The sequence below is a fragment of the Bubalus bubalis genome, chromosome 8 (assembly GCF_019923935.1).
Source record: "Bubalus bubalis isolate 160015118507 breed Murrah chromosome 8, NDDB_SH_1, whole genome shotgun sequence".
In the NCBI taxonomy this organism is placed as follows: Eukaryota; Metazoa; Chordata; class Mammalia; order Artiodactyla; family Bovidae; genus Bubalus; species Bubalus bubalis.
Genome location: NC_059164.1, coordinates 74,369,150 through 74,397,075, shown reverse-complemented (window position 1 = coordinate 74,397,075; position 27,926 = coordinate 74,369,150). Strand labels below are relative to the sequence as shown.

Genomic DNA, 27,926 nt, shown 5'->3' with positions numbered 1-27,926 from the left:
GTCACAGCTTCAGGATCTCAAGACAAGAAAAACTTAGAGTTTACAGAGTCCAGATTTTTGTTCACTTTCATAAAGTCCTAATCCTTTTCAGAGAATGTCATTAAAACCATGGACCTCTCTCCTCAAGAGAAATGCCCACTGCTCATAAATACAGGACCTTCATGTTTAATTTGGAAGGCCTAGGGGACTCCCATGGAGAAGGCAATGGCACTTCACTCCAGTACTCTTGCCTGGAAAATCCCATGGACAGAGACTGGTAGGCTGCATGCAGTCCATGGGGTCGCTAGGAGTCGGACATGACTGAGCGACTTCACTTTTACTTTTCACTTTCATGTATTGGAGAAGGAAATGGCAACCCACTCCAGTGTTCTTGCCTGGAGAATCCCAGGGATAGGGGGAGCCTGGTGGGCTGCTGTCTCTGGGGTCGCACAGAGTCGGACACGACTGAAGCGACTTAGCAGCAGCAGCAGGAGCAGCAGCAGGGGACTCCCAGGCCAGGAACTTCTGAGCTAGTGCAAAGCATTTCTCACCTGGGAGCACAGGGAGCAGGGCCAGGAGAGGGAGGGGAGGGAGGTCTGCCTGGGGGTCTTCCAGCTGCCCCAGCATCTCACAAACACACTCAGAGCCTGCATACTCTATAAAACAGAATGCCTTTTCTAGAACTATTTCCACAGGTGGAACTAAAATCAGAGTCTAAATGTGGACATTTCACTCTATGCTGGAGTTTACTACATGAGACAGTGGGAAAGGAGTCCCTCTGACTCCACCCCCGCAGATGTGAGCACGTTAAGAAAGACACACAGACCAATGTGATGAGGCCACAGTAGCAAAGAGGTCAGAAGAAACACAGCTACGGGCGCCCATGACGACAGACCCAGTGGGATAAATACCCCAGCTCTCAAGTCTGTCTGTGGGGGGTGGGGTCTTCTGCTCCACCACTTCTGGCCATGGGACCTTGGGCTCCAACCACTCTGGGCTTTGGTTTCCTCATCAGAGAACTGGAGGCAGTAAGAGCTTGTGGTGCTCAGAACGGGGGCTGACACAGGGCAGCTTCTCCTCTCAGGAACACGGAGCCCTCCCTGAGCAGAAAGGGCTGTCAGCAAGTGAGAAATCAGACTTGCTTCCTGCAGTTCTGAATGGCCAGGATTCTAGCACCTGCAAGCCGGACTCAGCTCCTCCTGACTTTCTTTCCCCCAGACCCCTCGTGGCTCAATCCTCAAAGAGTTTTCTAAAAATGTGTAATGGCAGCAGAAATTCCAGAGATCTGACTAATTGTCCTTGTGGGCTGGAGTGGGCAGCCGTGCACCCTTGGTTCTTGCCATGGCAACTATTTATAGTTCTCTTGCTTATCTTACAAAGTTCCTCAAGGAACATGATACACAGTCATTCATTTGTCTGGGACACATTATTACTCCACCAGGGTTCTGACTCATGCTCTCGTCTGGGACAGGGGTCCTCTCTCCTGGCACCCCCTCTTCTTCCTCTCTACCTGGCAGCCCCTCTCCCCATACACTTAGCAGCCCCCCTCCCAGTACAGAATCACTGAGCTGAGGGTTGCTTCACTCCACACTGAGAATCCCAGGGAAGCACGAACAATGTTTGGGAACACACGCACAGATGCTTATAGGATAGATGTGCTGGCGGTCAGACAAGGAGCCGCGTGGTCATGGAACATGGTGATTAATTTTATCCTGTGTACAGATCTCACTTGGCGCAGGCTCGTGCCCTGGTCCTTCACTAAATGCCTAGCACACTGGTGAGAAATGTGCAAGCAATCAGAGCTCCTGCCTTTGACAAAGCACTACCCATATTTCATGCAGTGGAATACCAATTCAGCTGATGAAATGAGCTGTCAAGCCATGAAAAGATATGCAAGAACCTTAAATACTTATTTACTAAATGAAAGAAGGCAATCTGAAAAGGTTGCGTACCGTATGATTCCAACTTTGTGACATTCTGGAAAAAGCAAACTATGGGGACAGTAAAAAGATCAGTGGATGCCAGGGACTAGGGGACAAATGCGAAGGTGGAGCTTCAGGGCAGGAAAACTGTTCTTTGTGCTACTGTAGTGGTGAATAAATATCATTATGTGGCATGCGCGCTACATTGCTTCAGTCATGTCCGACTCTTTGCAACCCCATGGACTGTAGCCTGCCAGGATCCTCTGTCCATGGGATTCTCCAGGCAGGCATACTGAAGTGGGTTGCCATGCCCTCCTCCAGGGGATCTTCCAAACCCAGGGATCAAACCCACATCTATCTCCTGCACTGGCAGGCAGGTTTTTTATCACCACCTGGGAAGCCGCACATACACGTCATTATACATTTGTTCAAATCCTAGAATGTATAACACCATGTAAATTATAAACTATATAGTTAATAGTGATAGTGTTAGTCGCTCAGTCGTGTCTGACTCTTGTGACCCCATGAACTGTAGCCTGCCAGATTCCTCTGTCCATAGAATTATCCAAGCAAGAATACTGGAGTGGGTTGCCATTCCCTTCTCCAGGGAATCTTTCTGACACAGGGATCAAATCCAGGTCTCCCACGTTGCAGTCAGAGTCTTTACCATCTGAGCCACCAGGGAAGCCACTAGGGTTAATAATATATCAGTACTGTCTCATCAAATATAACAAGTGTACCACACTAATGCAAGGCATTAATCCTAGGGGAAATTAGGGAGAGAAGTGGGCACAGGTTAACTCTCTATACTACTTGTCTAATTTTTCTGTAAGTCTAATACTGGCCTGAAAAATAAAGTCCAGTAATTATCTAGAAGATGTGTTTGTTAAGAGAACAAAAGCAAAAGCCCTGTGTAATATCAGAAGTTCGAGTTTTAAAAACAGCAATCACTAGGAGGACCATCCAGAAGTCAAGCATGTCCTGTATCTCCCACATCCCCTACAGCCACGTGAAATGCAATGACACCCACCACCTGGCCTGGACCCAGGGTGTCTTCCAGAAAACGAAAGAGGGCTCCGTGCAGTGGGGCTCCCCAAATCCCACTTCTCAGGGCCATCACAATAAGCCCCATTGAAGGCTGACAACTCTTAGGAGCTATGCAATCAACACCCCTGTCTTATTTATACTAAGTACCTTCTCTTGTCAAGCACTCACTGTCCTTCACAGAAAACAACAGTTTAAAAAGACAAGTCCTCAGGGAGGAGACACCAACTAACACAAACTGCATAAACTGTATTCTTCATTAGAAAGTGAGCATGGGGCTCCCCACTTCAGGGGAGCAAGCCCCTCAGTTCAGGGGAGCAAATGTCAAGTGACAGCTCTGTATTCCCGCCAGAAAAGAGCCTCTGGTCCAGGGAATTGATTACCAGCTCTACTATCTGTTTTAACACACACTGCTGTGAAATGCAGACCGCACATGTCTGCAGAAGGACCTGGAGTCAGAATGAATTTGCAAACAAAAATGCACAAGAAGTACCAACTGAGAGAAAAGAGGATGGTCTGGGAGGAAGGCAACCTTTCCATACAGAGAAAACTAATGTTTACATCAAGAACTGCAAACACCTACTGTAGTAAAGACCTTCATCACATGGACACACTGACACACGTCCCTTCAGTGTGGCTCAAACCAAATCCCAGGATGCAAACCACATGGAAATCTCATACATTTCCTTAGAATAAGAAAGAGGGACGCAGCTGACCACAGTCTGGCAGAACCATGAAGCAATCAACGGTGAGGACACAGCATCTTCTCACATGGACCGCCCTGCTCCGCATCAGGGACACGAGCAGCCTACAGCCTGACCAGAGACAGAAACCAGGGCTTCTCTGAGGGGCCACATCCAGCACTGGAGCCCCCATGGCTGCAGGCTCTGCCTGCCTCCCCCCTCAGGATGAAGACACCAGGGAACCGTGCCGAGGGCGGCCATCCTGGGTTCAGGTCGGGTCGGTGATGGTGGTGGACAGGCTCACCTTCTTTCTCTCTCCATCTCCTCTGACCACAGGCCTCACCATGCCGTTGGGGTCTTCTGCTATTTTCATTTGACAACAGGAAATGCCAAAGTGCTCGGTCATTTGCAGGTGGCCTTGGCCATCCTCAGCAGGAAGGAGCCGGTGCTGCCTTAGCGTTTGGCCTCTGCAGGGCCAGTTCCAGCTCACAGAAGGAGCTGAAAACTGAGCAGGCCCACAGCTCCCGGAGTGCATGGCCCCCACGTTCAGAGGGACTGGGCAGCGCCCCCCTCACTGAGCCCCTCGCCTGCTGTGTGAGGTGGTCTGAACCAGTGGCAGCGGACGAAAACAGGGTTGCGTCACCTCCAGCAGGGCAACCTCACGGGGGTGCCGGTGGCTCAATCACAGCAGGGCCGGGGCACCTGCAGGTCCTCCCCAGCCCTCACCGGCCTGCACAACCCCGGCAGCTGGTGAGCGTCCTGTCGGTGCCCGGAGCTCTGAGTCCCAAGGAGGCCGGGCCACACAGGCACAATCTTCTAATTTGGTGGCCACGGGGGCCAAACTCCACATTCCTCTCCTAATAGAAACAGCTCCCCTTTCTCACCAGGAGGAGCCTGGGAGTGCAGGTGACACATGATGTGGGAGGGACAGGCTAAGCCAGCGCCCACTAGTGACTAAGGAAGCCCCAGAGAGGCCCCAGAGACCGGACTTTATGGCCTGTCGCCGCTCTGTGTGGGGCCGGGTCACTGTTACCAAGGGCAACCACAAACAAACAGGGCTGCACCCGGCACACCTGGCGACGTGGCGCCGGCTGCCTGCTGGTATCAGCACCCTGTCCCAAAGCCAGCGGGTGGGCAGGTGAGCAGGACAGAGGCGGGACGCGGGGCCCTTGCACCCAAAGTGACTGTGCAGCAGGAAGTGGGAGTGCAGGTGAGTACACGAGGGTGAGGGAGGGTAGAGGAGGGCTGTAAGAGTGTGCGGAGTGTGTGAGAGCGAGGGTGTAAAGAAGTGAGTGTGAGAACACAAGAGTGTCTGTGAATGAGTGTGTAAGGATGAGAATGTGGGTGAGCATTGTGTGTGTGTTCCTATGCAACTATGTGTCTGAGTGTGTGCATGTGCATGTATGTACACACTACAAAAGCCCAGCCCAGCACTTCACCACCCTGAAGAACCATGGTACTCAGTGGACACCCCAGGGCCGAGCCCAGGTCTGCGGCAAGGCACTTTCTCTGGAGGCATAAGGCCGCCTCTGACAGTCCACAGGCACCTCTGCTCATGTCTGGAGATGAATCCTGGAGAGAGACCACACTTCAGGTCTCCATGTACCTCACAGAGATTTCCTTCTTACATGTTTTCCTCCTCAGGGGTACCACGAAACAATGAGTTCAGCTCTGTTGTCATTGTTTCTTCTTAAATTTTACTTTGGACAAAGCCACAGAAAGAGTGACATTTTTCTCACCAGCTTCTCCAAAAGCATCACTGATGCTCTGTACATCACTGTGTGCGTGGAGAAGAGTTTAGCCTCCAGAACCATTGAGAATCCCACTGTGCTGAGTCCCGTGAGCAAGCTCCCCAGAAGCTCACAAACACACGCGCCCTAGAGCATGTGGCACATACCATGTTTCCAGATGCCACCACCAAAGTCTCCAGCCTGGTCTCTCCTCCTGCCATTTATTCCCACTTGTTTCCCAGATAATTCTGCCCACAGATGAATCCCTCCAGGTTGGCATCAAGCCAGCCTGAGCAGATCCAACCCACGCCAGGATCTTGGAAACACAGATCAGTTCAACAGCAGCAGCCAACAATGACCAAAATGCATTCAGAAACTGAACACTTGTGCAGAAATAGACCCATTCTCCAACACAAAAGTGCAACACGAGCAAACAGGGTGAACCGATTGGCTCGCAGGCGGGACTGAAGCCAGTCTGCTGAGCTACACCAAGTACAAAGGCCTCACTCTAGGCACACATTGCATCGTTAAATAAAATTACTTTAGCACAGTTCTTTGAATTCCAACCCAGGCTGTGCAAAATCTGGAGTAAAGTTTACCTGTTTTATCTTTGCAAAGATAAAGATTTTGCAAAGGAAATTCACAATGAGATCAAGATTGAAGCAATTTCTTTTCCACGTCAGCCTGTTAAGTCACAGGCCACCTTCTCCCCCTTGCACTCCAGACCAGGAGCTGGAGAAACGGATATGGATGCACTGGCCGAGGCAACTTTACAGTAATGGTGGATACACTGGCCAAGGAGACTTTACAGGAACGGTGGATCACTGGCTGAGGGGACTTCACAGTGATGGGGTGGTGGATCACTGGCTGAGGGGACTTCACAGTAACGGTGGATACACTGGCCAAGGAGACTTTACAGTAACGGTGGATACACTGGCCAAGGCGACTTTACAGGAACGGTGGATCACTGGCTGAGGGGACTTCACAGTGATGGGGTGGGGGTGACACCTCCCTTGTCTCTGCACAGGGCAGCAGTCCCGTGGGAGGAGGAGCAGAAACTTCATTATCATCTTTATTTTGTATGACTGCACAGCTTCTACTTCTTTCATTTCACGTTACTGATCGATAAAGTAGCAAGATGTTTCCTGTGCCCATTACAGATGACTGAGAAAAGATAAAAGTCCAATTATCTCTATTTCCATTACTACCATTTATTATAACTAGGGGGTAGAATGATGAGAAGAGGAAAGCTGCCCTCCCCCAGAGCTCACAGTCCGGGAGGGAGCATGTCTGCTGTCTTAGTGGGCTCAGGATGCCATAACTAACACCACAGCCTGAATATACCACAACAGAAATGTATCATCATAGTCCCAGAGACTGGGGGTCAGAGACCGACGTGCCAGCAGGTCGATATCTCCTGAGCCATCTCTCACTGGCGTGCAGAAGCTACTTTCGCTCCTCACTTTGTCTTCCCTCTGTGTGATTTCCTCTTGTAAGGACACCAGGTGTATAAGGACAGGGCCACCCATAGGATCCCATTATACCTTCACCACCTCTTTAAACCTAGACAGCATATTAAAAAGCAGAGACAATTACTTTGCTGACCAATGTCCATCTAGTCAAAGCTATGGTTTTTCCAGCAGTCATGTACGGATGTGAGAGTTGGACTATAAAGAAGGCAAAGCATTAAAGAACTGATGCTTTTGAAATGGGGTGCTGGAGAAGACTCTTGAGAGTCCCTTGGACAGCAAGGAGAGCAAACCAGTCAATCCTAAAGGAGATCAGTCCTGAATATTCATAGGAAGGACTAATGCTGAAACTGAAGCTCAGATACTTTGGCCACCTGATGTGAAGAACCGACTCATTGGAAAAGACCCTAATGCTGGGGAAAATTGAGGGCATGAGAAGGGACAGAGGATGAGATGGTTGGATGGCATGATCAACTTAATGGATATGAGTTTGAGCAAACTCCAGGAGACAGTGAAGGACAGGGAAGCGTGGTGTACTCCAGTCTATGGGGTCACGAAGAGTCAGACAGGACTGAGGGACTGAAGGAAAACAATAAAACCTCTTAAAAGACCCCATTTCCAAGTCCATTCACATTCTAAAGTCCTGGGGGTTGAGGTAACTACCTTTGCATTTGGGGCCACATTCAGTCCATAGCATCCACCATCAAAGGCCTAAGAGGGCCAATGGGGAATGAAGGCCATTCTCACAATGTCATCCAGGCAGATTTGGGAAGGTGGTCTGTAAAAATGCTCCTCTGGGGCGGGGGAACTCCAGTGAGGGGTCCAACACAAACCTCCAAAGAATTACAGACTCCATGCAAAGGGATGGCTCCCAAAATGCCAATCTTCAAGGCTTTATTAACTTATATGCCTCCTTCAAGCACTTTTCCTTAACTTTATCAGGCATGACCCTGAAATCCCTAATTAGGTTCACATTCCTCAGGAAACTGTTCTCCCACTGAGAGTTAAAGCCCAATTTAGCCTGTCTAATCCGCATGAGAACACACCGCCCTACAAATGCAATTAAGCCCTATTGGTCCCGCCTGTCCCCCCACAGCCCCTGGATGCAGGCGGGGGTAGGGGGGGTGGTGGTGGAAGACAGAAGGAAAATCACTGGGATCATTTCACTATAGTTTCCCTTAGATAAGTCTTCTAAAAACTATTTTTATTTTTCCAATAATTTCTTGCAAGAAGCCCACGCATGGGAGAACACCACCCCCTCCCCGCCTGCACTGTGACCCAACAGGCAAGGCACTTTAAAAACACTGGGTGCACCGCAAGGTGACAGAGGGGGGCTCAGATGTCAGTGGTAGAACGAGGAAGATGGGGGGAGAGTGTGTACTCTGTGAGTCCACTGCTTCAGGTGCAAAGGCCAGAGACCTCAAGCTGCGTGCAAGCAAGTGGAGGGCCCCAGTGGCACGAAGGACTGCAAAGCGCCAAGCACACACCAACTCCCCACCTGTGATGTGACCACACAGATGCACCCACCATCAAAACACATCAAGCTGGACATTTATGATCAGTGACCTTTCTGAATGCATGCTTCAGTGTTACACAAAAGTTTATTTTAAAATATATATCTTAGTTTCAAGTGCCACAGAGTCGGCTATGGAAGAACAGAAAAAGCTTAGGACTCTGCTTCAGAGACTGACATTCAGTTCCTAAAATGGCCCCTGCTCTCTCCCAATTGGCCTGAGGGACTCAGGTGGCCTCCTGCTATCTGAACTCAGTCTTCCTCGACTATGAAATGGATACTATCACCTTACAAGAGGGATGTGAACTTAGAGATATCAGGAAAGGCTGTCAAGATACACACTATCAGATTGTGATGGAAACTACCGTCCCTCCAAGAGGACCATCCTGTTGGGCTGGGAGGATTCTGTCTCTCCCGACACAGACATCCCACAGCAATGGTCAGACGGCATTTCCTCAGGATGCAGCTGCAGCAGCAAGACTGCCTCTGTCATCGCATTCAAGGTGGAGGAAAAGGAGGGCACCTCCCTGACCCCCTGTTCACCAAGACTTCTCCTTCCCTCTCTTCCCACTAAGCCTCTCCCTCTCCCCCAGCAAGCCCCTCCCCTTCCAAAAGCCCCTCCCCTCCCCTTTCGCTCCCAGCAAGTCCCTCTCCCTCCCTTCTTCCCCAACTTAGCCCCTCCCTCCCCTCCCCTCCCCTCCCCTCTCCCCTGCAAGAGGCACCAAGCTCTTTCCTTCTCTCTCATTCTACAAGGACACCTGCAAGGCTGGGAGGTCTTTGCAGACAGCAACACAGGAAAAAGGACCCTTCCCTGAGGCTTAAGCATCTCAACCAGAACAGCCTAAATAACAACACTTTGTTGTACAAGCTAGGTGGAGCCAGGAGAAACAGAGTCAGGAGCTGCACCAAAAATTCAGGACAAATACTATGTGTGCTTTTGCTTTTTTTATGAGAAGAGCTTAGAAATGCTATGACACCACCCCCATGACTTTGTAACACTCTCCTTGTTACAAAGAGGAAAGGAAGAAAAGGCACCTACAGAAGCAACAGTTTTTAAGGACGGAAATGGTACATGCCACAAAAGGGGAATACCAAGGAAATTTCTCAAAAAATATTTTGTCAGAAGTATCTAAGAATAGTACAATGAATAACCTGGTTTTTGCCAACTGTCCTTTGATCCAGGGAAGGACTGATAAGGGAGAAAAAAATGACAAATTTTAATAGATCATAACTTATCATCAAATCTCAGAAGAAAAACTTAAAACTTTAGCATTAGGCTGCACAGGGCCAGCTAGCTCATTCTGAATGTCCACATAAACATGTGCCACTAAACCCACAGGAGTTCACCCTGATGAAGCTAAACCTCCATCCACATTTGCAAAATCCTACCAATGGTATCACTCTCCACCCAGAATCCCAAAAGGAAAGCCTAAGAACTGTCAGCAACCCTGTCTCCATCTGGCCAGGACACCAATCCTATCTGCCAGTTCTTCCCCCAAATGCTCAAGAATTCCTTCCAGTAGCCTCCTCTGCCAGAATAGGCTTCGACCCTTGTTGGGCACCACTAAGATTCCAGAGGGCCTCCTACAGCCGGGAAACTCCCCAAAAAAACACTTATTAAAAGTAAAGAAGAAAACCTCTACAAGGACAGAATCTCTGACTTCATAGCCTGCGGGAGCCACTCACACAGTCTACCTCCCATTCTCCAAAAAGAAGCTCTTATGAGTTTATTCTAATGACGGTCTATGCAGGGGAAGGGGAGGCCAACAGCCCAGAGCCCAGTGCCCAGCTCTGCTAGGATAGAAGGGAGGCCGGCTGCCTCTGGAAGTTCCTGGGGGACTAAGGAGTTGAAAGGTGCAGAGATACACAGGACACATGAGAAGGCCAGAGTCAAAACACCTAGAAACACACAAAAATGAACGGTGCCAGCTGTACCCAGAGGTGACCAAAGGGCATCCCAGGAGCTATTTCTGTGCTTGAAGGAAGATGGGAGGCAGGCATTTCCTGAATCCTGGCTCAAAATAAATAGCTTTCCTGGAGAAAGAAAAAACAAAGCACAGAGTACAACTGGAGTTTAATTTTACAGATTAAAATGTGAAGGCGGGGACTCAAATGCTTAGTTGATTATTTCTATCCTGTTGCTAAAAAAGGAGAAATGGATTTTTAAAATATGACACCTATCCTCTAGAAGTAGCTACACAAATGTAAAACCAGCAACTTGATTAGAAACGTCCTTCTCTGTGTACGACTATAAGGAATTCTGGACAAGAGGCCTGAAGATGCCAACACAGACCCCCGTGAAATACCCACAGACACACTCTGGTCATCACCAGGGCTGGGTGAGCCACATTTTGGGTTGTGACCTCAGTGCTGGCCCTCTGTTCTCGGAGGCCCTCAGCCTCAAGGTGCGGTCCATAGACACACATGCTAGGAGGTGGCCTGCAGTGGGGGTGGGGGTGGGGGAGCTGCCACAAGGCACAGGGTGCCCAGATATGGGGGGAACAGGCCCAAAGCCAGCACCCTGAGCATGGGACCTGCAGAGATCCCTGAGGCCCACACACAGGGGATAAGGGACAATGAAGTCATGCAGGGTTCTGTCACCTCTCCCAGCCTGAACCTAGTGCTTAGGACACAACAGACAGAAAAGCAGCAGAGAGAGGATCTTGGAGAACAAGAGCTGGCTTGAACCTGCTCTACTGGATGGCTCGTGTCACTGGCCAGAGTTGGAGCTCACCCGCAAAACCACCAAGGAAGTCCCAGGAACCTGCCTCTTGGTAGACCACATGCTAAGACCCAGAACAGACAGCATGGGCATGGCAGGAGGGCACCATGAGGACCATCTACTGATGCACGGAGGACACCTGGGCATCTAGGGCACACTGCCTTACTCCTTTTTGTAGGAGGAGACACTCACAGAGCTGCCATGTGCCATCAGAACCCAGCCCCAAGTCCAAGGGCCCCTTCCCCTGTGGGTCTCATGGCTTTAGGAAATGGTTCTGACAGCTACATGTGGAAATTTCCATTTTCTACTTCTATTCTCCCAAAAGGAGTGCAGGTTACAGGGAAATATCAATACAGAATCATCTATTACAGAATCTCATGAACCAGTGACTCCAGTCACACCCAGAAAGGAGGGAAATATTCACTGAGTGCTCTTCCTTGTTTTTGTTTACATTTGAGTGACAGATGCCCACAGCAGCCTGGCCCCAGGACAGCTCTTCCTCCACGACATGTCCCAGGCTGCACAAGGCACACTCCACAGCTGGACTCCCGCCCTGCTGTCTGACCCAGGACAAGCACACACTCCATGGTTACTCTCCTCACAAAGGGGGACGTCTGCTTTGACCTGAGGAGTCCAGGGTGCCCTTGCTCTGTCAGCAGAGCCCAGCTGCACCAGCATCCTGATGCTTTGCAGGCAAGGCACCTGTCCTCTCCCGTCTCCGGCCTCAGCAAGCAAGCTTGCTTGACTGCATTTGATCGTCCGTTGTGTAAGTTCCCCTTTGCGGTTCTAATAATTAACTGGGATCAATTTGCTAAAAAAAAATTTCAAAACATTACTGCTATCATTCCTCCCATTCCCCCAAATCCTACAGATGTGGGGGACACAGGGCAATGGCTAATTTGTCATGGGGCCCTCACCCAAGTGGTCTCTCTATAAAGGACTATAAATTGTACTGGCTGAAGATGATGGTGAGGGAAGGGCTGTTTTTGAATGAACTTTCCAAAATATACACATTTAAATGCGTTTAAATTAAATTAAACTAAATTAATTTAAACTAAATTAAATTAAATTAAATTAAACATTTAAATTAAACTGCGGCTCTTCAAAAGTCACCTTGAGACACTTTACACATATTCCAGTTATCGTGTTATCAATTAAAACTGACGAAACTAAAACCCTGTTACAACTGCCTTCTGGTCTGAGTCAGGTCCTGGGGAAGAGGCATGACTACAGGCAGGGGCGACCAGCACAGCGTTCCTGTGCCAGGATCCACCTTGGGATACACCAAACATCAAGTCCTCCCCTGAAGCATGGAGCCAAGCCACTAATGAAGTCAGAAAACACATGCTCCCAGGATTTCAAAAGGTATTCTGGGAAACTTGAGCAATGCCCAGGCTCAGGCGCCCCTCTTCTCACAGATGAGGTTGCCAACCAAGAATCTGTGACAACTGACCCCAGAGGATCCCCTACCCAAGGGTTTGGCTCCCAAGCTGGAGTGAGAAGGATGTGGTTCAAAAGTAGGCTCCAAGGGTGCCCCCAATGTCCTAGGCTAAATAACAAAGTACATTAGGACCCACAGCGGCCCAGGCTTCCTCCTGCTGCCCTCCCCACCCCCAGAGGACCCCAGTCCATTAGGTAACTAGCCAAAAGGCTGAATGTGCAGACGAGGAGTACAGATTCACATTAGGTATGTGTGGAAGCCGCCTTCTTAATCACTATGCCATGTGGAATGAAAAGTGATGATTTAGAGAAAGCAGAAGAGCATATTTGTATATTACATGATTTATATAAAATAAATCTATTTCAAAATAAGATTGTAATTTCCTTCTGGGCTTTTCTGAGGAAGGATTAGTTAATTCTACATAAATATAGCTTTATAGCTTAAACTTTGGAGGAGGCAATGGCACTCCACTCCAGTACTCTTGCCTGGAAAATCCCATGGACGGAAGAGCCTGGTAGGCTGTAGTCCATGGGGTCGCGAAGAGTCGGACGTGACTGAGCGACTTCACTTTCACTTTTCACTTTCATGCATTGGAGAAGGAAATGGCAACCCACTCCAGTGTTCTTGCCTGGAGAATCCCAGGGACGGGGGAGCCTGGTGGGCTGCCGTCTATGGGGTCGCACAGAGTCGGACACGACTGAAGCGACTTAGCAGCAGCAGCAGCAGCAGCTTAAACTTAGGCTGCACTAGAGAACAAATCAGTCGTGAAGGAGTGAGACAGTCAACTACACAGCCACGTGATCGTATCACCTGGCCACATGCCACCACCAGCTTCAACAGCCTGCTTCCTCTCGTGTAATGTCTGCCAGTCTGTCCAGTGCCCAGCAGGGTCTGGTAAGGCCCACACACAGAGAAGTGAGAATAAAAGGTGGCACCAGAACCTCCAATAGCAGTGTTGTTCATGGGATGAGCTTCTCCAGTTTACAGTGATTCCATCCTGCTGGCCACTTTCTACACCCTGGAGGAGAGCTCCATGACCCCACAATCAGATTATTTGGGATTTAAAAACATGAATTTTTCATACGGAGGAAACTGCCATGCTTCTATTTTATATATATAAAATATATATATTTATATATATATAATATATATTATATATATTATATAATATTTTATACATAAATATTTTTTATAAGTGCTATTTTATATAAGCACTCTCCTATATATAAGCTAGGAGAGTGCTTATATAAAATAGCACTCTCCTAGCACAGCTGCATGGACGTCCCTAGTGGCTCAGTGGTAAAGAATCTGCCTGCAATGCAGGAGACCTAGGTTCGATCCTTGGGTCAGGAAGATCCCCTGGAGGAGGGCATGGCAACCCACTCCAGTGTTCTTGCCTGGAGAATCCCATGGACAGAGGAGCCTGGCAGGCTACAGTCCGTGGAGTTACAAAGAGTCGGACACGACTGAAGTGACTAGCAGCAGCAGCACAGCTGCATATGGCTTGTTGACGGAAGAGCAGATCCAGAACCATCCAATAGGAATTCACACATGGGGCTGTTCCCCAAACTCTGGCCTTAGAGTAACAGTTTCCAGTGGGACAACAGCCACAGCCATGAACATACCTTTAGCAAATGAAATGTGTCAAGTGACTTTTCTACTAATTATAATGAGTCAAAAAAAGATCAGTGAGGACAGTCTAACAGGAAAGGGATCTTACAGGAAAAGAAACAAAATTGCCCAGAAGAAGAGCAGAACTTACTAGGGCTTGCTGCCTTCTGATCCCAGTGACAATGTGCAAAAAATAAAAAACAAGACAGGGAAGCAACAAAGATGTCCTTCACCGGAGGAACAGATAAATAAACCACGCTCCATCCAGACAATGTAATGTTACTCGACACTAAAAAGAAATGAGCTATCAGACCATAAAAAGACACGGAGGAAACCTAAATATACACAACTAAGCGAAAGAAGCCAGTCTGAAAAGGCTATATACTGTACGCTGCTGCTTAGCTGCTCAGTCATGTCCCACTCTCTGCGGCCGCATGGACTGCAGCCCACCAGGCTCCTCAGTTCACGGGATCTTCCAGGCAAGAATACTGGAGTGGGTTGCCATTTCCTCCTCCAAGGGATCTTCCTGACCCAGAGACGGAACCTGTGTCTCTTGCATTCTTCTACATTGGCAGGCAGGTTCTTTACCACTAGCGCCACCTGGGAAGGCCATATGTACTGTATGCTTCCAAATATATAATGTTCTGGAAAAGGTAAAACTATGGAGACTGTAAAAAGATCGGCAGTTTCCTGGGGTTATGGGGGAGGAGGGATGAGCAGGTGGAGTACAGAGGATTTTTAGGGCAGTGAAACTACTCTAATGATACTGTAACGATGGAAACATGTCATTATATGTTTGTTCAAGTCCACAGAATGAACAACACCAAGAGTGAACCCTAACATAAACTATGGACTTCAGTTAATAATATCGCATTGATATTGGCTCATCCATTGTAACAAGTGCACCATACCTGGCTGTGTGGATGTTGATGGTAAGATGGATATATAAATTCTTCCTACTTACCACTCGATCAAAAGCCAAATATCAAAACACAGGCACCCACCTGTCTACTGAAGGTGGATAAATGAAATCCTCTACCTGGACTGGCCCCGCCCCCTGGTCGGTCCTGGACGGGCAGCAGGCCGAAATGGACCTGAGGTCAGCAAGCTACATCTAGGCACCCAGCTCGGGGCCTGACTGACAGCAAATCAGGAAACGTTTGTTGAATTGGGCAGTTTAAAAATTAACCACCTCTTTCCTTAGTGCGAGGAGTGGGAGGAGGAGGGAAGGGAAGTGTAAACATTCAATGAGAGGCCAGGTCAGGGTTTGCAGGTAGGACATGGCTCTCAGGTCTTGTTTCCCGGTGGGCAGTGTGACTCTTTCAAGGCTCAGGGTCACCTGTAAGGCTGGGATGAGGACACAATGACCTGCGAGGGAGGCTGGGACAATCAAAGTTAGAAAAGCCACAGCTCAGCACGTCACTGACAATCCCACAATACCGTAGCTGGTTTTCATTCCTTCTGAGCACCTATTAGGAGCCAGTCACTGGTTAGGTACTTCGTTATTGATCTCATGTCACCCAAAACCACCCTGCTGGATTACAACCACCCATCATGTTTCAGATGAGACCGTTAAGCTGCCTGTGTATGCAAGGACCTGGGGTGATGAATACACAGATCCTCACAGGCTCTGTGCTCGACCAACTAGGACTTTTATGAAAAAATTCTCGCTCTTTCCTTTCTGCCAACTCACAGCTCAGCCCCTATATGGGGCCTTACATTTGCAAAAACCTAGTGGAGGTATAGTGTTCACACCCACTCACCAAAGCTCAAGGAACCCCATCTCTGCCACGTCTAGGGGGTGCCCCACTAGTGACCCCATCCCCCAAGTGTCTCCTCACCATGGTCTGCTTTCCTGAAACAGCTTTATGTCTTTTCTCCTACTTCCTTTTTTCTCTTACCAATGAGTCAGCCAGAGGCCAGGAAAAAAACAAGATACAATGCCCAAACAGCTCTCGTGGCACCCATGAACAAGCACAGCCTCTCAGGGAGCAAGATATTTGGAATTCCAAACTTCCCAGTAATTATACATAACTCATTCTGCTTCCTTAAAATTTAAATAATTACCATAATTAATAGCTAAAAGCAAGCTGATTCAAGTGGATTGTAGATGTATTATTCACCCATTTTACACATGAAGAAACTGAGGCTCCGGGGAAATGGACTTGCTGCAGCACACAAGAAGGATAAAAGCCCAGGTCTCTGCCTCCATGTGCCCTTGGACTGCAGGGCCTCGCCTGAGCAGACATACTGCCCAACAGCCAAGAAGAAAGAGACCCTGGTCCTAGCTCAAGGCTCCATTCCCCTGCCTGAGCACCCAGTCCATGGTTCAGTCCCTTTTTCGCAGGGTTGCTCTCTCCTTCCATATCTCCGACTCTACCAAGGGGACATGCTGGGCCCGGCTGGGAGCCTCTGATGGACAGCAGCATGACGATGCCAGCGGACTCACCACTTAGTAACACACCACACAATGACATGCGTGCTGTGCCCTCCCCTCCAGTGTTCCCAGCACACAGACCCACGGACCACACCATCCCCAAGTCAGTCATTACAGCAAAGCCTGTGCTTTCAACCAGAGCTTCACCTAAGTTCTCTCAGTCTCAAAGAAATCTGGACACGCACAGTTAGGCACAGACGTGCAGTGATTAAGGACCCAGCCGTGTGGGGGAGCCGTGGCTCAGCTCCTGGGAGACTGAACTGCCTACCTCCCACCCCACACTGTGCTTATCTTCAGGGGCGGCTGAGAATTTATGATCTGCTCAGCAGTACCGCCATTATAGTTTTGGAATAAGAAGAGTCTTTGTTATTGCCAGTGGCATTCTCTCCTGCCATTCAAAGCTGCGTTATCCAAAAAAAAAAAAACAAGAAATGAATACGGATACATTTCCCCCTCCACCATGATCTAATAAGAATAAAAGCTTAACTATCCCGAGCAAACTGCCAATTATTGTGGATAGAAATGCCGTAATCAGTGATAGTTAAGGCTTTTGGAATATTCTTTGAACCAAAGAATTCAATCCCCTAAGTGGCCAGCACCAGGTCTCCTTGGAGAATCGGTGCCAAGGGCAGCGGGGCTCAGTCTGCAGCAGTGGGTCAAGAGTGGCCAGCCAGAGTGTCACATGAGAAAGTACACACAGGCATACATACACGATGTACGCTCACACACGTGCTGGCGTGTGCACACGTGCACACATGCATGATGACACAGGACAAATAGGGTTCTGGGCATGGCTCTCTCCTCTGTCTGCCCTATGTGGTGATGTGGATTTTACATAACTCATTCCACTTCCTTAAAATTCAAATAATTACCCTAACTAACAGCTAAAAGCAAGCTGATTAAAGTGGATTGTAGATGTATTATTCACCCATTTTCAGTTCAGTTCAGTCGCTCAGTCTGTCCGACTCTTTGCAACCCAATGGAACTGCTGCACGCCAGGCTTCCTTGTCCATCACCAACACCCGAAGCTCATTTTACACATGAAGAAACTGAGGCTCTGGGGAACAAGCTCCGAAGTACTGTAAGCTCACTGTAACTGGGACTCTCAGGGGCTGGGGTTCCATCCAAACCCTCACCAAGTAGATGGGAGAAAACCCTCTTGGAAATCTGAAATGTACCCCCAGGGTGGCATCGTCCACACCTCCACTGCTTACAGGAATCTCTGCTCTGACACAGTTCCTTGGGTTGAAAGTACATAGCACGATGGAGGGTGGCAAAGCAGACCTAAACTAACCAAGGTTAGAAATCAGTCACGCCCAGTGGTAAGAGTGAGCAAGAACGCCTGGCCTTGGACAGAAAGGGGAAGCCTTCTCCGCAGCGAGATCGGAAGTGACAGCAGAAGTGCCCCAAAGCCCCACCATGGGGCCTGATCTTGAACTGACTAAAGCACACATCATGTGACATCTCGGAAGAGAATGGGATTTGGGCAGGGTTGCGGGGGTGGTTGGCCGGCTTGGGGGCTGGATAACAGAGCAGTATTGCACTCTATCCTAGCTTTGCCACTTCCCCATGAGTCCCGAATGTGCCATAACAAAAAGTTTAATAAGAAAGTTCGTTCTTTTAATCTCTTTCTTGAAAAAAACAGGGCTATAGCCACCTGTGACTTTCCTAGCTTTATGTGTGTGCACGTGCCTGTGTGAGTAAACTGCATGCATGTGTGTGAAGTGTGTGCATGCATGGGGCATGGGCGAGTGTGGACTGTGTGTGCCTGTGTGTATGGTGAGGAGAGTGGAGGAAACCAGGATTCTCACACGGAGAGCACACATGTGAAGCCAGCGCACAGTTCCACAAAGCTGGCCTCCAGCACACATTCCTTCCACTCAGAGCCCAACCAGGAAAGGTTGACCCATGAGGTCCAGAGCAGCGACAAAATCCCAAGACTCTCTAAACCCCATCTCCCTGGACCTCCAGCCACAGGGGGACCTGCAGGGCATCTGAGGAGGTCCCAGAAAGGAGAGGCGATGCATGGGCCCTGGCCCCACTGAAGGTAACATCATACCTGGAATGTATGAGAGATACAGACACAGGGACCCACGTGAAAAACCAGGGCTTTATCTAGGGGTGCCTGCAGCTTCCATATGCCATTTCCAGGCCTCCTGCTGCTGCTGCTGCTGCTAAGTCGCTTCAGTCGCGTCCGACTCTATGCAACCCCATAGACAGCAGCCCACTAGGTTCCTCTGTCCCTGGGATTCTCCAGGCAAGAATACTGGAGTGGGTTGCCATTTCCTTCTCCAATGCATGAAAGTGAAAAGTGAAAGTGAAGTCTCTCAGTTGTGCCCGACTCTTAGCGACCCTATGGACTGCAGCCCACCAGGCTCCTCCATCCATGTGATTTTCCAGGCAGGAGTATTGGAGTGGGTTGCCATTGCCTTCTCCTCCAGGCCTCCTCATTCCCCACTAATCAAATCTCTGCACCCAACCCAGCACCCCAGACCTCAAGTGTTTCGTAGGGCCACCCAGCAATTTAACCCTTCCAGGGAATGCACAAATATAGGACAACTTCCCTGATTCAGGGTTTCCATACTTCCATGACTGCCTGAAAATCCCAACCCATCCATGTATGTGCATGCTAAGTCGCTTCAGTCATGTCCAACTCTTTGCAACCCCATGGACTGCAGCCTACCAGACTCCTCTGTCCATGGGACTCTCCAGGCAAGAATACTGGAGTGGTTGTCCTTTCCTCCTCCAGGGATCTCCCCAACCCAGGAATCGAACCCACATCCCTTAACGTCTCTTTACCACTAGCACCACCTGGGAAGCCCTCCAAATCTTATGTATGAACTACATTCAAAAATGAAACCAGAAAAATCCCCAAGGCCAGCCATGGGCCCCAGACCCTGCCCAGCCCCTCCCTACCCTACAACAGCAGCACGTCAATGTGATTAGAAAGAAGGGATCATGTGATGTGGAGAAAGGGTTGTGACAGGGCCAGGACAAAATTACCAAATTCTTTTCTGAAACCAAATTCTTAAGAGTTATTTTTCTATAATTAAAAACATGGATTTCATAGCTCCTCAGTTTTTTCTTGAGATGAAAACTATACACCCTATCAGAAAGCATCTAGCAGCCATTTCTTAAAGAGTTTCATTTCTGTGGCTACGATCCAATGCAGCCTCCTCCCATACACATCATTCAACACAGGCCAATTCGGCTCCAGAAGCCCCACGGGAGAGCGATGTAACACTTACCTTGGCTTCACATTTCTTGTGACAGGAATACTTGCAGGCTGCAAGAGAAGGAAAAAGAAGGTGTGTTGAGCAGTCTCTCCATACTTTTCACATTTCCATCTGTAAATCCTTGAGAAAGTCCAGACAGAGGGAGGTTGTTTTTCGCTTAGGACACAACACTGAGTTCAACAGAGCGTGGGGTGGATGGACATGGTGTCCAGGAACCCAGCCACCTCTGCAGCGTCAGCAGTGGCCCAGATGGCGCAGGGAACTCTGGAGAGGAGTAACAAACACACTGGCTCTTCCAGGGGTTCAGGCCATCAGATCAGCACCTAGGGAGGAGAAAGGCAGCGAAGCTGAGCAGTAGAAAGTATCAGTGTTTGCCTGGAAATTATAGCTTCTCCCTGAAGAAAGGAGAGAAACTTGAAAATGTCCCAGAAGATTCAGGACTGGCGCCTTTAAATTAGTGAGAAATTGGACATTTGCGTTCCACGCTTCTTCCACTTCCGGACGACCTAAGAACTGACTGTCAGAACAAATCCACATCTAAATTCCTGCAGGGGATCCTTCAACCCAGGCCATTGTGAGGACTGAGAGAGGCATGTGCTGGTTCGGAGGCCCCAACAATGCAGAGAGAGCCGGAACCAATGTGGATTTCACAGGCCCGCCCTCCGTGGTCTGCAGCTGTGCCTACGGGACATGAAAGCCTCCCCCCACCAAAGCAGCTCGGGGCACTGGGGCCTGTCTGCCGATGCTCCCATGCAGAGACAGAAGGACGAGGAGACAGTGCGGAATGAAGCAACTGCACCAAATAAGTGCAGTACAGGTACCCCTGTGGGCTCCAAGCAGGCATCTGTCCGATAAACCCATGGGGGTGATTGTGGGATAGGGGACAGGGATCTAGGCTTGGGGGCACAGGACCTGGGGGCTTTCTGGCCCAGCCTGGCTGGGCTGCCCTAGGTGGAACCAGGCCTCTTTCCTCTTCCAGGGTTATGGTGATGCCAAAATGCCATCATCCAAGGGACCCTGCTTTGAAACTGCAAAGCACAGCATCAGTGTATAGAAGCGTGGGGTCCTGGAAGAACAAGGCCTGAGGTCAGGAGATAGGTCCCAAATTGCGGTCAGCACTTCAAGGCCCAAACTTTTCATCCTCTATGTTTTCTGAAAGCCCTAACTCACAGCCCACCTGGGACTGAATGAGGGTGAAGCAAACTAATAAAGAAAAAGAGCTCGTGGCTGGGGATCCCTGGAACTCCAGCAGGGAACAGCCAGGGGTATTATCTTTGCAAGATCTAGTTTTTGAGCTCTTTCTATGCATCCAAGGTTTGTGAAATTATTCACAAAGGCAAATATTTATTCTACATCTTCTAATGGGTTCACCCAGAAAAGGTGATGAATGATTTTCTAATCAAGATAGACTAGCCATTGGAATAAAGGGGCTTTCACACCAGATTAAAATCTTAGACAGAAGGACAGCCAGGGGCAGAGGCCAGCAGGAAGAACAGAGATAGAGACGAAGGCAGTTGAGGGGCCCTCTGGCCTTTAGGGAAGATGAGAATTAGCGGAAATGCAGTGAAGACTTCCCCGGCTCCAGAGGAAGCTCTATCTGCACACACTGAATGGGGCGGGCCGGACCACTCAGCAGCCAGGACACAGGCACAGCCTCCTGTGGCAGCCAGCCCCTGAGATGGCCTCAGGGCTCCTCCTGGAGCCCATGTCCCCGTGCAGTCCACTCACACAGTGACAGCAGGTCATGTGACAAGGCAGGACGGTGGAGGGTGTGGCGAGTGACCTCTGCTCTGGGCTCCGGGACCCAGCCCCTCTGAGAGGAACCCTGCCCACGTGTGAGGCACTGAGGCAGCCCTGGGGAGGAGGCCCATGGGAAGGAATTGAGGCCTGCCGCCAGCAGCCAGCTGGGAAGCCACCTGGGAAGCGGGTCCTCCAGCCCCAGGAGAGCCTTCAGATGATGCAGCCTCCGAAGAGACGTTGAGCCGGCACCGCCCGGCCACGTGACCCCAAATTCCTGATCCACAGAAGTGGTGAGAACAGAAGCCACTGCCACAGTAAGTCACTCACTTTGGGAGTAACTGGTTACGCAGCAGATCAACAAACCGATTCAACCCAAAAAGGAACTCTGGTGTGTGGAACCACAACAGTGGTGTGCAATATTCACGGTGGATGGCGCACTGGGCTATGACAAGAGCCTTAGGCCATTACAGGGCAAACCATCCCATTCACAAAGGTTAACTAATCAGACTGAATTGCATAAACCACCAGAGTCCTAAGGCGAGGATCCTGAGAGGTGGACCCACTGTTCCTGGGGTGTAAGCCGGTAACCCAAGTATTATGAACTTTCCACCCAACAGCCAAGCACCACAGATGGTCCCTCAGATTCAGATTTCAGTTTCCACATATAAGTGATACCATGCAGTATTTCTCTTTCTCTGTTTGACTTAGCACACTGCTGTTTCATGATGGTGAATGGCAGAATTTCCTTCTTTTTTCTGCCTGAATAATGTTTTATCACATTTTCTTTATTCAGTCACCCATTGATGGACCCTTGGGCTGTTTCCATGTCTTGGCTATTGTAAATAACACTGCAACCAACGTGGCATCTATTGAAGATACTGATTTTGTTTCCTTTCACTATATACCCAAAAGTGGAACTGCTGGATCATATGATAACTCTATTTTTCACTTTTTGAGGAAATTACATACTGTTTTCCATGATAGCTGTACCAATTTATATTCCCACCAACAGTGTACAAGTATTCTCCTTTTTATTCTACCCTAACCAAAGCATGTTTTCCCTTGTGTTTTTGATGACAGCCATGCTGACAGGTGTGAGGTCGTATCTCACTGTGGTTTTGATTTGCATTTCCCTCAAGAGAAGGGGGCGAGAGAGGATGAGATGATTGGATGGTATCATTGACTCAATGGGTATGAGTTTGAGCAAACTCCAGGAGATAGTGAAGAACAGGGAAGCCTGGCGTGCTGCAGTCCACGGGGTCGCAAATAGTCAGACACAACTGAGCAACTGAACAACAACAACAACAGGATTAGTGATGCTGAGCACCTCTGCATGCATCTACTGGCCACTTTTATGTCTTCTTTGGAAACTGAGAAACTATCATTTGAGTTTTGGTGTAATATCAAAAAAGAATATGCTTTCCTTTCCAAATATGTATCTGTATAGAGCTAGATTTTCTTCAAAGACTGCAACCAAAACAACATATTTGGGATGGTTAATTTTATGTGTCACGTTCACTGAGCCACAACATGCCCAGATATTTGGTTAAACAGTATTCTGGGTGTGTCTGGGAGGCTGTTTCTGAATGAGAAAAATATTTGAAACTGTAGACTGAATGAAGCAGATTGTCCTCTCCACTGTAGTGGGCTTCGTCCAATTCACTGAGGGCTTGAAAAGAATAAATGGGGAAGTAAGCTGGCACATCGGTCATCTCTTGCTGCTGGATTAGAACTCAGACAGGAGCTACACACTGGCTCTTCTGGATCACAGCTTGCCAACTACAGACAAGACTTAGCCTCCATGCCGTATGAACCAATTATTTGCAGTAAATTTCTTTCTCTATATACATCCTATTGGTTCTGTTTTGCTGAAGAATCTTAACTGATACCACGCTGAAACAGACTGATTGCAGAAGCAGCTAGGGGGATCCAGCCAACTAAGTCACACATAACGTGCACTCAATTTATGTGCATAAAATAATGCCATTCTTCTCATTGCATGTAATGAGGAATAAAAGTGATATCAAAGACCCCTTTCTGCCATGGAAAAAGAAGTTACTGAAGCAAGAAAGAAGAAAAAATATTTATATCCACAAATGACATTCAGAATGGCTACTGAGAAATCATAACTTCTAAAAAGCTAACCTGTGACAATGCTTATAATGTTGCTCATATGTGCTCAGTCATGTGCGACTCTTTGCTACCCCAGGGACTGTAGCCCGTCAGGTTCCTCTGTCCATGGAATTTTCCAAGGCAAGAATACTGGAGTGGGTTGCCATTTCCTACTCCAGGGGATCTTCCCAACCCAGAGATTGAACCTGGGTCTCTTATGTGTCCTGCACTGGCAGGCTGGTTCTGTATGTACACTACACACTCTGTAAAATCAGACATGTGCAATGGACAGGTCCACATGTGGGAATTCGGCATAGGGGAGAAACACTGTCATATTCACTTACAAAAGGATGAGCCACACAACCAAGCATGCTGGGAAAACCAGCTCACTCATGAGAAATAACCTAAATAACATGAATTCCAGATGAATCAACCATGAAATTGGAACAGAATTGGAAAAGCAGAAATGAATATTAGAATAATGTATTGTAGAACATCATTAAGACCCCAGAGAAGGGAAAGCATTCTTAAACAGAAACAAAAACAGAAATGAAATGAAATGGTGGGTAAATCTGAACTAGCCAAACCTTAAGTCTTTCACATGACAACCACTCCATGAGCAAAATTAGTCAAGCAACTGCTCACAATGTTTGCAACATGTAAGTTGGAATGGTAAGGAACTGACATTTCTGTAGGTCAAAATCCATCAAAAATTGGCCTAAATCCTACCTAATTTAATGATAGAAACATTAATATTATAATATCAATACTATGATTTCTTAGAAATCAGGAAGAAAAAATAATCTAACTTTTTAAATGAGCCAAGGATTTGAAAGGCCAGTTTACTAAGCAGAACATTACAGGGACCTCTCTGGTGACGCAGTGGATAGGAATCCACCTGCCAATGCAGGGGACATGGGTTCAATCCCTGGTCTGGGAAGATTTCACATGCCAGGGAGCAACTAAGCAACTACTGAGTTTGTGCTCTAAGGCCCAGGAGCCTCACCTACTGAGCCCACATGCTGCAACTGCTGAAGCCCACACACCTTGAGCCCGTTCTCCACGAGAGACACCACCACAAGAGAAGCCTGGGGTCCACAACAAAGAGGAGCCCCCACCTGCCACAACTAGAGAAAGCCTGTGCAAAGCAACAAAGACCCAGTGTAGCCAAAAATAAATAAATAAAAGAATCTGTCTGTCAATGAGAAGGATGCAGGTTTGATCCCTGGTCCAGGAACTAAGATCTCACAGGCCGTGGGGCAATTAAGCCTGTGTGCCACAACCTCTGAGCTTGTGTTCCAGGCCCCACACACCGCGACTGCTGAGCCCACGTGCTGCAGCTACTGAGCCCCCATGCCCTAAAGCCCACGCTCTGCAACAAGAGAAGCCACCACGACGAGAAACCCATGCACTGCAACTAGAGAGGAGCCCCTGCTCACCACAACTAGAGAAAGCCCACGCACAGGAATGAAAATCCAGTTCAGCCAAAAATGAATAAATAATACATAACAGACATCTTTTCACTGTCTTTTTAGATGCTCAGTCTCAGTGATAACCAGAGGAATGTAAAAAACATAATAGAGCATGACACCACTTTTCATCCACTGATTTGCAAAAATGAAAAGCAGAGAAGCATCAAGTGAAAGACTGAGTTAAGTTCAAGGCCAAGGTCCACGGTCAGCTCCCTAAGGCTCCCTCAGCAGTTCCCATTAGGGGTCTTTCTCCACCGGCGAAGGGGTATGTGGCCAGTGCGTGTCTCAAGTTTCTAGGAATTAATGACCCATGGAATCCTCACCTCCACAAGCCTGGGGCCTGCACCGCATTCCTTGGTCAAACGGGTTTCCAAAGTCCTGGGCAGGAATTCACTCTTAACAGCAGCAGCAACTGTCCAGAGCGTCTGGCTCTGAAAGGCCCCACATTGTTCCTTGTTGTCTTAGAACTGCTACTCTCCTGAAGTCTCCAGGAGCCTTGGAAATCCAGGCCACTGTTTTAGGCTTGTCATACAACACTCTACACATATTTACCCAGAGAGAGACAAGCCCTGGGTCTCACCTCTGCTTCTCTGCCTCTGCCCTCAAGCTCACCCCAACCTGCCCTCAACCTCTGCCCCAGTTTAACCACACCCACAGTCACCAGCTACATGAGACGGGTGACCAGATGCTCACAGCAGAGGGCCCAACGCTACATTCACTGCTTGGTCACCTGCTCCTTTTTCTTGTCTTGATGGTCCTAACTGACACCATGTCCTGGGGTTCTAATTCAGCACCTGGCACAAAGCAAGTGCTGACATGCTGATCAGCCTATCCAGCCCTAAGCTTTGTCTGTAATCCCCTAGCATACTGTAGACTGTGATAGTCTCACACACAGGGACAGAACTACCCCCCTCCCCAGACTGTAAGCTTCCTACTGACAGGATTCCCTGCTCAGACTCTGAGCTCCCTACTGACAGGACTTCCCCCTCAGACTCTGAGCTCCTCACAAACAGGTCACAGCTTTCTCATATTTTTATTCCAGCAGGCAGTTAATATGTGTTCAGTTAACCAGAGGGGAAAAGTCATTATCAAATATTCCTTACAAAGGCCCCCCTCCATCCCATTTTCCCTCTGTCCTCTTTTTGGCTCCCTTTCCCAACCTTCATTTCCTTCAGGTTCCTCCCTACAGTTGTCTCTTTTGCAGCATTTCTTTTTTTCCCATTCCAGTCTGTTCTCTTCTATTCCATTATTAAATTCAGGCAAACCATCTCTCCCAATGCCATCACTTCTGTCTGATCTGATACTGCATTCTCTCTGAATCCATGTCCTCCATGGGGCCAAGTTCTGCAGAACTTACAACTTTCAACACCCAGGAAAAGACTCACCTACTCAGGACTAGAACATCATGATCAACCATGCCAGTGCCCTCAAGTGTGGGCTTGTAGAAGGATTGTCAGTGGAAGCTGGGCCACTTAACCCACCCAAGAGACCTCAGTGGAGCAGTGAGAACAGGCTACCTGTTCAAAGCCCTGGCAGGTGGGGAGGGCAGAGTAGGAACCGCTTCTGTGGGTTTCTGAGCAGCAGGAGGCAAACCACAACCAGGCACTTAACCCCATCGCGCACCAGCCATCTGTGTGGCTTTGCCTGTAGTTACAGTTTGAGAAATAGGGGTTAAAGAGCCTCTCTGTACAAACAACAGCTTCTTAAAAATGAAATGTTTCTTCTAAGTTAGCCACATAAAAATAATCTGTGGCAAACAGGCTAAAATGTGAAAATAAGTGACTTGAAGGTCAAGAACAAGCTAGAAAAAGAATAGTAAAAATATTAGCCAAAGTCACAGAATACACACCTAACCCTTCTCCATCATCACCACCATCAGCAATGTGACACCATAACCAACAGGAATAACACCTAACACTACCAGACACTTCCTTGAGCCAATCAGTGTTCTCTGTGTTCCTCGTGCATTTAATCTGTTCCTCACAATGACTCTAAAACAAAACTCAAGTACAGAGAGGCAGGGCAGGAATCCGAGCAGCCTGTCTCCAGGGTCCATGCTTCCCTACTGTTCCAGGAACAAGTCAAAGGAAGGGACCCTCCAGTAAGACCTCACACAACTTGCGCATGATCACTGAGAGAAGCCATGTAATGTCTACAGGCAGCACATACACACTGGCTCAATGTGCAAATGTATACAACATACATCTAAATTATTAGGAGAGAAAACTACTAAATTGTCTGAGATTTTTATGATATCTATATAGCTTACTGACAAAAAGAAGAGATCCTAGACATTAACGACTCAACAGGCAAAATTGTAAAGGTTACAAGTTGAAGGCCAGGAAAGGTGCCTGTCCAGCGCCATAACTTCTTCTGCAGGAGGCAACCACTGACCCTGCCAGGCGCCATCTACACTCTTTGTGACTGTGCCAGGCTCCCAACCCAGCGGTACCCCCACATCTTGCCCCTGCCCATCCAGAGGGATGCAGTGCAGAAGGGGAAAAAGCCCAGCCTTCGGATGCAGACAAAAAGCACAGCTAAGAAGATGACCACACAGCAACAACACATATAAACACCCAGCTCTCACATTTCTATCCCTATGGGCCCTGCCATAGGCCTTTTTCCCCTTGACAGTGTCAGGGGCTATGTCGCTGATGATGCATTCTTGAGAAAGAGACTGTCACAATCACAATTCTTGGATCTCCCACACACATCAATTTAATTTAAGAAGATAATGTCTAAAAGACTCCTGGCACATACAGTCCTTTCCTTTTCACAAAAGAGTAGCTATTGTTTATCAACACAATTATTACAG

The 27,926-nt window shown here is 48.4% G+C and overlaps 1 protein-coding gene and 1 long non-coding RNA gene across 9 annotated transcripts in view; one reads left to right on the top strand and one right to left on the bottom strand.

Annotated features, from left to right (window-relative positions):
* TNS3 (tensin 3) overlaps positions 1-27,926 on the bottom strand; it is a 222,572-nt gene that overhangs the window by 146,063 nt on the left and 48,583 nt on the right. For 7 of the 8 annotated variants that reach the window (XM_025291331.3, XM_045166422.1, XM_044946771.2 and 4 more), the window contains one exon: positions 19,800-19,837. Coding sequence is in view for 1 of the 8 variants with exons in the window: in XM_045166421.1 (XP_045022356.1) it covers positions 3,933-4,163 (231 nt within the window). In the remaining 7 variants the exon portion in view is untranslated. Of the gene's footprint in view, positions 1-3,932; positions 4,438-19,799; positions 19,838-27,926 lie in introns of those variants that run through there. The other variant, XM_045166421.1, reaches the window with a different exon arrangement.
* Positions 12,282-16,163, top strand: LOC102395505. The gene is made up of 3 exons (XR_003111008.3): positions 12,282-12,427; positions 14,920-15,046; positions 16,027-16,163. It is a non-coding gene; the product is annotated as an uncharacterized LOC102395505 (long non-coding RNA).